General features: G+C 31.5%; 1 protein-coding gene across 1 annotated transcript in view; it reads left to right on the top strand.

The window, feature by feature from the left end:
* Nucleotides 1–8,307, top strand: part of LOC110029113 (probable sodium/metabolite cotransporter BASS3, chloroplastic) — a 15,977-nt gene extending 7,670 nt beyond the window's left edge. Inside the window, exons 3-5 of the mRNA XM_020731274.1 lie at nt 831–1,069; nt 7,777–8,112; nt 8,258–8,307. Coding sequence (XP_020586933.1) covers nt 831–1,069; nt 7,777–8,020 — 483 coding nt within the window. The 3' untranslated portion in view covers nt 8,021–8,112; nt 8,258–8,307. The remainder of the gene's footprint in view (nt 1–830; nt 1,070–7,776; nt 8,113–8,257) is intronic.
* The last annotated feature ends 2,937 nt before the right edge of the window (nt 8,308–11,244 follow it).

Raw genomic sequence — 11,244 nt, 5'->3', positions numbered from 1 at the left:
TCCCTCCAATTGAGAAAAGAATTGGGAAGCAACTCAATGAAGAAGTAAAGTGCCTCTTTCGCTCCTTCCTCCTTATTGTGCTCTATAAGCTTTAGCAAAATGTTCTTTTGAGGTTTGTGTGCTTTTTAGAAATGTGTTTTTAATTTTGTGAACAACTTTATATGCTGCATTGCAACAGCTTTCTGCTTGGGTTTGAGAACTTTGTTTCAATGAACTAAACTAGGCATAGTTATTTACTAAATGACTTATTAATTTACTTGTTGATTATGCAGTGGTTTATAGAAGATGTTGTAGAGTGTGTTATGATGATTTATGCTTTTTCTTCTTCTTAAGTTTTCAAATGACAATTTTAATTGATGAGGCAATATTGACATAAATGTAAAGGATGCGGAGAAAATATTTAAAAGATATGGTGAGACATACAAGGATATTGGGTATTCGGTATATTCTTGGTTTAATTGAATATTAAAGATTAAAAATCGAGAAAAAAAGAATGACAAGGAAAAATAATTAAGCCTTAAATAAAACAAATCAAACTATTAACATGATTTTATCATTACATCCATGATTGCTTTATAATTCGAATCTAATCTAAATTAGCAAATTTAGTGTTTTATATTATTTTCTTGCTGAAGCAGGATTTATTTTTTTCCTCCAAATGTAATGCATGATGGAATCCTTTTAATCATTGGCAAGTATTGTACCTTAAACAAATTGTTGTGTTGCAATTGGCTGAACAATATATAGAATCATCACCATTACTTCTATCATATACGATATAAATATATGAATTTGCAATGGAAGTACTAAGTTACTATGCTGATTCCCAGGTTGTGCTTATTCCTGTCACTGCTGGTCTCATCCTCAACACATATGCAAAATCTGTGGTGAATATTATTCGACCTATAATGTCTTTTCTTGCCATGTTTTGCACAGCGTTGTGTATTGGAAGTCCTCTTGCTATTAATAGGAGCCAAATTCTATCTTCAGAAGGTCACCTATTGCTTCTACCCATAGTGACATTCCATGTTGCAGCCTTTGCATTGGGTTATTGGGCTTCCAAGTTACCATTTTTTTATGTACATGTCAAGTTTCAAAGTATTTGTGCTCATCAATGATTTCTTAAACTTTATGATATGTGGAACAAAATGCATTTTTACCATTTTATGTACTTCATCAACTCCTTGTATACACTCTTTTCAGAATAGCTCAATCATATCTGAAGATCTCAGTTTGAAAGTTAGTGCTTCTTCTTTATGTAAAAACGTACTCCAGGTAACCTCTTTAAAAAAACGGATTAGGCCAATTAGAGTAAAGATGGTGTGTTGGAGTCCTCTAAGCACTCCTCTTTCCATCAAGCACTTGGATCTTTTGGGTTTTTAATTGACAGAATTATTGCTTCCTGAAATTTTTATTAAATTAATCGACAACCTTTTCTTCTTGGTTGGGTAGCTAGTTTAAATTAGCAAGTGTTTTTTATTAGGGATGCAATTATAGGGATTAGTGATTTTATATGTGGTTATTCATCAGAAGGCATTTATATGGTTGCTATTTTCTCACATGTCATTTCACCTTTTTTTTTGTCTAGAAACAAGTCTTTGAAAACCTTGAATACCTGTAGGTCATAAATACTTGCTTTTAATTGTAAATGCCGAAGTTGCTACTTAATTCAACAGTGCTATCTCAAGTTTGTGGCAATTGAATTTATGAATTTTTTGAGGTGCCCTTTTCAGGGATGAAATTTTTTGGAAAACTTGGGTTGAATATCAAGCTATTGATGGTACTAATTGTACATCCTAACAACTAGCGGGCCATTTCTTGCAATGGTCTGGTTTGAGGTAATACGGTTGGACCAGAAGGATGAATTTGCTACAATCATAGATAACTCATAAGGACAATGATGGATTTGATTGAATTCGAAATCAGGATCTGTTGGGCTATTCTTTAGGTGAATAAACTTAACAACAAGCCTTTATCCCACTAAGGATCTGTTTGGGTCAACTGCAGCTTATTGACTAATCTGGTGATAAACAAATTATCCTGATAAATTGCTGATCAACAACTTATCCGGATAAGTTGGTTGGTTGTTTGGTGCAGCTGTTTGAAAACAACTGATTTGCAACTGTTTGTGGATAAATGACTATTCTGCCCCTGTTAGGTAATGCTGTTTGTAATATAAATGTCTTGACAATATATCTGATACCGTAGAAGCAGAAAACTAATACATAACAGTAAAAAAAAAAAGATGTAACAATCCTCGCTTAATAGTCAGTATTAAGATTCATAAAAAAAGAAAAACAATTATTAAAATTACAATGAAAATTTTGATTATTTTAATTTTAAAACTGAAAGTCACATCTCATCAAAGCCACCATCACCAATGAAATAACAAAACTACAAATCCAACACCCCACCAAAGCAATAACAAAGCTACCATCACCAATGCTTAAAATCAAAACAACAACCAAAATCAGCATCTCATCCTCAGCATCTCAAAATAATGAAACAAACGAACAACAACCAAAACCACCATCACCAACACTCAATACCCTCACATATTACGAATAGAAACATAAATCAATTGCACAAAATAACTTGGTACCATCACATTTTTGCATCTCTCTGAAAAACCAACAACTAAACTCACGAAAGCGGGAGATGCAGGTTTAAAGGACAGAGAATACTGCAGGAAGAAACACATAAGTCTCGAAATAATGCGAGAGAGAGGGTTAGAGCAAAATAATGTGAAAGCGGGTTGTTTAGGATTCTCTGAGATTGGTAGGAATGCGGGAGCACTCCGCGGGACAATTAGGGCAGAAGAGGAGAAAGCAAAGTTGAAAGGCAAGGGTAGCTTCGACAAATAAAACGAAGCAACGCGGGCCGCAGGGTCGAACCCGCGACCCGCGTTTCATTAAAAACACTCCCCTCAGAAGAGCAAACACCGAAACAAACGAATATTAACCGTGGTTTGGAGACGTGCTGCTGGTAAACCGCACCCCCAAACGACCCCTGTGAGGTCCGCTACATGAATCCTTTTCTCCATTGTGTCCCATTGAGTGTCATATTTTCATTTTATTCTAATAAATTAAGATCATTTTTTATACAATATGCCCAAGTTTTCATAGGTTTATATCTGTCTTTCTTAGTATGAGTAGAATTTAAAACTTTTACTCTTCTAACCGGATCATCAACTAGTCGACGTTTAATGTGATCAAACCATCTAAGACGACTCTCTCTAATTTTTTCTTCCACTGGAATTGCACCTACCCTTTCACGCATAAATTCATTTCACACTTTGTCTCCAAGCGTCAAGCAACTCATCCACCTACGCATTCTCTTCTTAGCAACTCTTAACTTAGTTTTATGATTTAATTTTAAAGGCCAACATTTTGCGCCATAAAACATTGCATGTCTTTTCACCATCTTATAAGTTTTTTTTTAAGTCTGAGCGGTACTTCTCTATCACACAATAGGCCTGATGCATTCCTACACTTCAACCAATCAACTTGAATTCTATTAATAACATCTTTATCTGTATCATGATCACTTTGAACGAACAATAGACCAAAGATATCTAAAACATTTATAACTTTTAATGATTTGATCACCCAAAGTTACAACTTTGCCATTAGAACTATTATTACTAAAATTACATTCTGCATTCAATTTTAGATTAACTCAAACGAAGGCCTTTAGACTCTAATGTAGACCTCCACAATTCAAGTTTTTTTTTCCAAACTCTTTCTCTAGTCTCATCCGCAAAAAGGATATCATCTGGGAAAAGCATTCACCAAGGTTTTCCACCTATAAATGTCTAGTAAGAGTTTTTATTATTAAAGCAAAAAGATATATGCTTAAAGCCGATCCCTGATGTAATCCAATTGAAATAGGAAGATATTTGTTCGATCCACCTTCTGCTCGAACACAAGTAATAGCTCTAGTATAAGTCATATCAACACCTTTATTTCTAGAACTCTTCGAAGAACTTCTCCTGAAATCTTATTGTATTTTTTTCTAAATCAATAAAAATCACATGTAAATCCTCCTTATTTCTCTGTACTTCTCCATCAAATTTCTCAATAAATGTATAGCTTCTATAGTAAACTTGGCTCGACATAAATTCAAATTGATGATGAGATATTTGTATCACATCTTAATCTATATTTAATTTCTCTCTCCCATAATTTTAGTATACAACACTTTAACTTAATTCCTCTTTAATGTGCACACTCTTGTGAATCCCCTTTATCATCAGGTCCCACTGATTTTCCACCTTTAGTTTTCCTTAAAGCCTTCTCAACTTTCTTTTTTACTAATGCGACTGTAAAAATAAAAAGTTTTATTATCATTAACGATATTAAGATCAATAAGGTCGATTGCACTTTAAGAAATTTTATTGAAAAGTTTATCAAAATATCCCACTCACGTATGTTGAATATCATCATTTAAGAAAAACACATTTTGATTGTTCATCTTACACTTGAATTAAATTTTTACTTTTCATTTTTGTTTGTTTGACTAGTTTATATATATATGTATATATATATATATTCACCCGTGCCTTAGTCTGACTCATTGATTGCGGTCTTTGGTGTAAGTTCCTCGAGTTGGGTGTTCGATCCCTACGTAGGATCGAATTGCACACCTTTCTGGAAGGGGGTCCGCTCCTCAGTCAGACTATGGGGTTGATCGGCGATCAGTCTTTTTAAATTTATATATAATTATGAAAATTACTAAAAGCAAAATTCACAGCATCACAGATTGTTCTCTTAAACTCCCCACAAGCCACCTTATATTCTTACCAGTTCTATGTGCTGTTACATTTAAACCATTTTTTATAATATATCTTTCTATATTTTATATTTTCTTGCATATTATTTCACGATCAATTATTTTTATTTATAAAAATTTTTCTTTTTAACACTTCAAGTACGTCTTTTGTCCCATGTTTAATTCATTTTTTTACTTTATCCCATAAACAATTTGTTTTTTTGTGAACATTCCAAATCTTGAATTCTTTAAGCTTACTCATAAAAATAATTTTATTTATATCTTTTAGTTGCCTCTATCTAATTTTATGATAATGTTTCATGATATTTTTTATCTTCGAATTGTTCATCTTAACATTCGAAACTAATAATGATTGTTGAGTATTTAAATTTTCACGTAGAATGACCTTACAATCTTTACATTTTTAACAATTTTTGTTTCTCATAAGAAAACAATCAAATTACCTGGTGAATGAAAGATATATGCATAAACTTAAGCTAAATTTAAATTGTCATTTGGAACAACCTTACAATCTTTATAATTTTATTTGTGTCTTTTAGGTGGCCACATATGTTGAACATTGTCATTGTCGGGTCCTAAGCTCCGAATGTGAAATATTTTTTGAAAAATCATGGCATGCCTCACAACCTAAGCTAAATTTAAAGAACATTCTATCGAAATTTATTTCCTTTTAAATTATTTGTTAATGAAACACATCCTGTACAATTTTGTCTGTTAAGACATCGTAAAATGAAAAATTAAACATTCTTTAGCATTTAGATTTTTATTGGTAAGCAAGAAACAATTTTATTTTGTTTGTGTACAATCTGGAAGAATGGGAGCTTCATGTAATGTGGTGGGACATAAATTTTTGATTAGTCTGCAAATATAAGATAATAAATGCATTTGTTTCTCGCTAAGGGAGTAGAACTATCAATGCGTATTTCTTTGGGAAATATTTCTTTTTCAGATTCTCTCCTTAGCAGACATTTACTGTAGTCATTATCATTATTTCTATCATATTAGCTTGTCCCAACTATTTGGGCTCTACATTATATATCCTTATTTTTCTTTCCTTTTTTTTAAGTTTTGTTTGAGCAATTAAACCCACTTTTCACATATAATTTCTGAACATTTTTTAGCTATTTAGCCTTTAGGCTATCCCTTTCCCTTCCTAATATTCTGACCTTAATTTTATCAACTAGCCTTATAAATGCATTTTCTAACCTTGATTATACGTGTACAAACTATTTTAGTCTATTTTCAGTCATTTTACATTTTCTAACCTTGATTATACGTGTACAAACTATTTTAGTCTATTTTCAGTCATATTAACATCAGTGGGTGACACTTTATTTATTTATTTATTTGTCATCATTCTTTAAATGTTTTTTTCATATTTTCCCACGCATTCATCTTTGGATTCTTCTATCACAATCAACTTGTATATTAATTATATTTTTTACAACCAAATATTTGGATCCATAAAATATTGCCGGCTTTGTAAATTTCTTCTAAAGCCTCCATGACATCCTCTTATCACACAAGACTCATAAAATACTTCTCTATTTTTAAGTATTTAATCTTAACTTTAGAAATTTTATTCCTTTTCATATTTTTCATTCTTTTGCATAAATGATTCAACATATTTAAGCCGCACACTTAGCTACACCTTATCTTTTAATAATAGTGAATGATAATTATCAATATCATTACTTGTTAAAACTATACATCATATACTCAATATTTATTCATCTTATGTTAGACTAGTATCTTCTAAACCTTTCTTCCATTGTTCCAAGTTTTAACTCATTTAAGTGTATGCTAATTAGAACTCTGTATTTTGCAAAAACCCATTCATCTGGGCACCTCATTTTTAATATTACTTGTAAGTCTCTTCGTAGGCAATTCAAAAAGGGTTTCAATATTGAATCTTGATGTATATCTGTAGAAATTGGAAAATCTAGGGTAACTTCGTAACTATTTTTTCTACCAGCTAATGCTCTCTCTCTCTCTCTCTCTCTACACGCGCACACACATGTATGTATAATATGTATGTAGGTATTTATGTATGTATGTGTGTGTGTGTGTGTCTGTATGATACAAATATGATACACACTCTTGTGCTTTAAAACACATCGAATCAATTTTTGTGATATTCAATTACATGCCTTTTTGTGATCAATAAAAATTATTTGATGATCCTTTACTTTTAGTACTTTTTCATTAAATATCTTCACACGTAATTTCATTAGTAGTTCTTTTTTGGCATAAAACTAAAACTCTTTGAAATTCATGTAATCTTTTCAAGCATCTCTCTCTCTCTCTCTCTCTTTGAGACTTTGAGATAGCTTCAGCTAGCTTCAGCATAAGTTTAATCCTCTGTAAAGAACAATCTTAAACATCGTTTTTATTTTTAAGCAATGGTTTTAAAATATTTCTCCAATCAATTGACTTCTCTATCTTAAAAATATTTATCCAATAAAAAAAATTTGTTAACCAGATCACTAAAATAACCCCTATAGCTCTTCAAGCATACATAGTTATATTATCTTGATCCTAACCTTGCCTTTATGTACCTTTTTAAGAGTTATTTCCACTCTATTCTTTTTGGATCTATAATTCACTACAATGTTTGCTATACCCTTTCCAATTAATTTTTTTAAAGTTTTCATTTAGAAAGTTTTTTAGGTAACATTTTCATTTGTTTATGCTTTAATTTTAACCTAGATCTTGTTAATAATTATTGCGAAGAGACTTTTTCTAATAAATGAAGAGTGAGTTGCTTGGTGGGAACTGATAGATTCGATATCCTTTATGTAAAAAGAGGAAAGACTACTCATATTTCATGATAACCAAATAAGCATTTCTTCTCCCCCACTTCCATTCTATGAACTAAACAAACATGCCTTACAGTAAACCAGTAATTCAGCTATTTTTTTTCTCTTTCATCCTTCAAAGTCAAAATCATTGTCGCTTGGCTATTTCTAATGATCTTGTTACAATATTTTTCAGGCAAGAACCTGTGTGTAGAACAATATCACTCTGCACAGGAATGCAAAGCTCGACCCTTGCTGGCCTCCTTGCAACCCAGTTCCTCGGGAGCAGCCAAGCAGTTCCTGCTGCCTGCTCCGTGGTGGTGATGGCCATAGTTGGCTTGAGCCTAGCATCCTTCTGGGGCAGCGGATCAAGAATTAGAGACATTCCTTTGCTTCTTTTTCCTGAAACTTGCTCTACTACCAATTCTTAAGGCACAAAATGGGCGAAGAATTGGTTGAAATGTTCTACTTTCCTCCTTATGCTTAATACAAGAGAAAAAAGAAAGTGGAAGAGACAACATAGGTGAGAATTTTATAATTTGTTCTCTCCTAATTTCTATCTCTTGCACTCTTTTTCTCTCTCATCCTTCTCTTTTCTCTTTTCTTTCTTTTCCTTCACACTGTCCAGCATGTGTTAAGGAATGTTGAATTTAGTTATTTATCTGCAGAATTGCATGCCAATTTCTGAACCTCAGCTACCAGGATTATTCGAGTTGCTGAAACAATAGTCTCTCAAAGCAGGCGGACCTGTTCACCGATGACTTGATGCATCAAGGTGTGATATGATGTACGGCGTACGACGCAGAAACAATAGTCTCTCTCTAGATCAATATTTTAGATGGCCAGCTACAGTTTAAGATCTTCATAGATACTTCATATGTAACTTATCAGGTCTGTATCTAAACCTCCATAGATTTGTAAATATATATGCTGATATCTTCATATGAAGAATGCGAGTTTTTTTTTTTTAATTTGCTTTTGCTGCTGTGGATATTGTTTACTGAGTTCTTTTGCTTAGGTTTAGATTATTTATTGGACCAAGATATATGCATGCCAACCTGATTGTCATAAAAAATTTATTCTAAGCTATCATTGTTTTACGGATTTTTCCTTGGAAAGTTTCTTATCAAGTGTAATCATCAAGTATTTAATACTTTTGGAAATAGTGGAAAACATTAGTTGGTTAGGAATTGACATTTTTCCTTTATAAGGCAAATATATCAAGAAGGAGCTATCATTAGAATTTCAGATTTCTTTTTCTATATGAGGGAGTCAAAACTATTATACCACAAGCTTCTACAAGGGAACTTGAGTATTTAAGGAAATATGAAGATATTGCTGAGATAAATATAGTCTTTTCCAATGGAAATCATGTTTAGAGTTTATCTAGTATTGAAATGAATGAGGCAACAATTTTGAGAGGACTTTTGACTGAGTCAAAACTTTAAAATTGATTTTCTAGTGTTTTTAAATAATGTGGGAATTAAAGTTATAAAATAAAACAATGCAATAGAGAAAAGTGCAACACTACTTCAACTTAATAAATTATGCTGAAAATCATTAAATGGTTTTATAGAGTTTAATATAGTAAAATGAGCATTGTGAGATTGCTTGCTATAGATGCACTAGATTGTGCAATAGAATGAGAGCTAATCTTTTTAGTGCTGAATGAAAAGCTTTATGTGAAAACAGTTTATTTGAAGCAAGTTTTATTCATGTTTTATATATTTGATTGTACTTTTTTCTAAATAAAATTTGAATATTATAAAATAGATTAAACTTTTTTAGTATTTTTTCAAGGAAATGATTGTCATTAATGAATGATAATCATAAAAGCTGGATAGAAGAGTGCTAAGAAAGCTATACTCTATTTTCCACTCAATTGTATCATATAACATGAGGAATTTGAAAAAAATATATATATATCTAATGTAACGAGTGGGCTTCCTAAGATTTTTGTGCTTATTTTCATGTAAGTTATTGGGCCAAAAAATTGACTTGTTCGGATTATCTACATCTATAGAATACAAAAAGAACCGAGTTTGGAAGAAAAAAATATTACATCAAGTCCTCATATAAAGTTGCATCAGGATTCTAATTACAATGTGTCACGTGTACGATCTGACCTCATTGAATACCAAAAACTAAATAGTTTACTGCATGACTGGGCCGAACAGTACACGCGCTGCATTGTGGCTAGAGTTGATACAGTTTTATATTAGGACTCCTGATGTATTATTTTTTTTGTTCGGATGAGGGTAGATTTGAACCTTACTTTTTATGCTATCACCCAGATTAGTAATATTGGCAACAATGGCCTTTTGGATTAATTGCAGAGGTTTGTAAAGCAGGAAGATAACTTCCAGAGTGAAGTTATTAACAGGAGTATGATCATGACCAATATCTAGCAAAATAAAATCACTAGACACCATATAAAAACTTGAATCATAAATCCCAAAAACTACACAGTATTTGTGTGGAGATTTGAAAATAGGCTTGATATTGAACCCTTCCTTTATCTTTGGAAATATTATTTTTTACAAGTCATGCTAATATTTATAAAATTAATAGATTTTACATTAATTTCACCGCACCACTAATTTTGATTAATTGCTATTATTTACTTTAGATTGAGAACGTTAGAGGCTCAAATTTCAATTAACAGAAAAAAAAAAAAGTTTTTTTTAAGCCGAACTTAACAGTTTGGATGGAATTTTGAGTTCGAAATGATTTTATTTTTTATATGAATTTAAATTTTAGTTCTAGTGTTCTATCATCTAAAATTGGAGAAAAATTCGTATACATAAAACATATGCAGAGTTGCGTATGTTAGAAGTTATTCAGTGAATACTGAGAAGTTATATTTCTGTAATCTACCTATAACTCTTAAATACCCTCTGAACAGGCAAAATTGCCTAGACGTACTAATTGGGTTTCTTAGCTCAGTAGTACTGAGAAGTTATATTTCTGTGATCTACCTATAACTCTTAAATACCCTCTGAACATCTAGCATAGGCCAAAATGCCTAGACGTACTAATTGGGTTTCTTAGCTCAGTATTGCTTTGCTTACATTATTGTTTATTGAATGATGAGATTAAAACGGTTGAAGTTTTCGTCCCAAATGAGGGTTGATGTGATGTGATGTTACCGATGTTACTCAGGCTTTCGGCGTAAGTCATTAAATGTTATGATTTTGACGTACGATTTTTTTGGGTGTTTTTTTTGCCTTGTCTTTATTGAATGTGCAAGATGAAAAGCATATCACATAATTCCTATGTATGTATTTATATATATAATACCTATACATTTTAGGTTTATAATTATACCATATAAATCTTTCATATTACCTCAAAAATATCTTAATTTTAATTTTTGAGAAAATGAAATATCTTTTTTCCATGCATGTAAAAAATAAAGTGTAGGTGTTAGATATGCCAATATATAGGAATTGAGTGATATGCATGTAAATCTTCTAAATTTAATATTTACATTGAATTGAATTTATACATTCAAATATGTAATTCATTCTTAAAAAAATAATGGAAATAATATTTTTATGTGGTATCAATGATTTGAGTAATATATATAATATAAAATCAAAATGGCCTTGATCAAATCCTCTACGAATCGAGCAGTTTCGAGCAAGTATAGGTT

The sequence above is a fragment of the Phalaenopsis equestris genome, unplaced genomic scaffold, assembly GCF_001263595.1.
Source record: "Phalaenopsis equestris unplaced genomic scaffold, ASM126359v1 Scaffold000002, whole genome shotgun sequence".
NCBI classification, from domain to species: Eukaryota; Viridiplantae; Streptophyta; class Magnoliopsida; order Asparagales; family Orchidaceae; genus Phalaenopsis; species Phalaenopsis equestris.
This window is presented reverse-complemented; position numbering and strand designations above follow the sequence as displayed.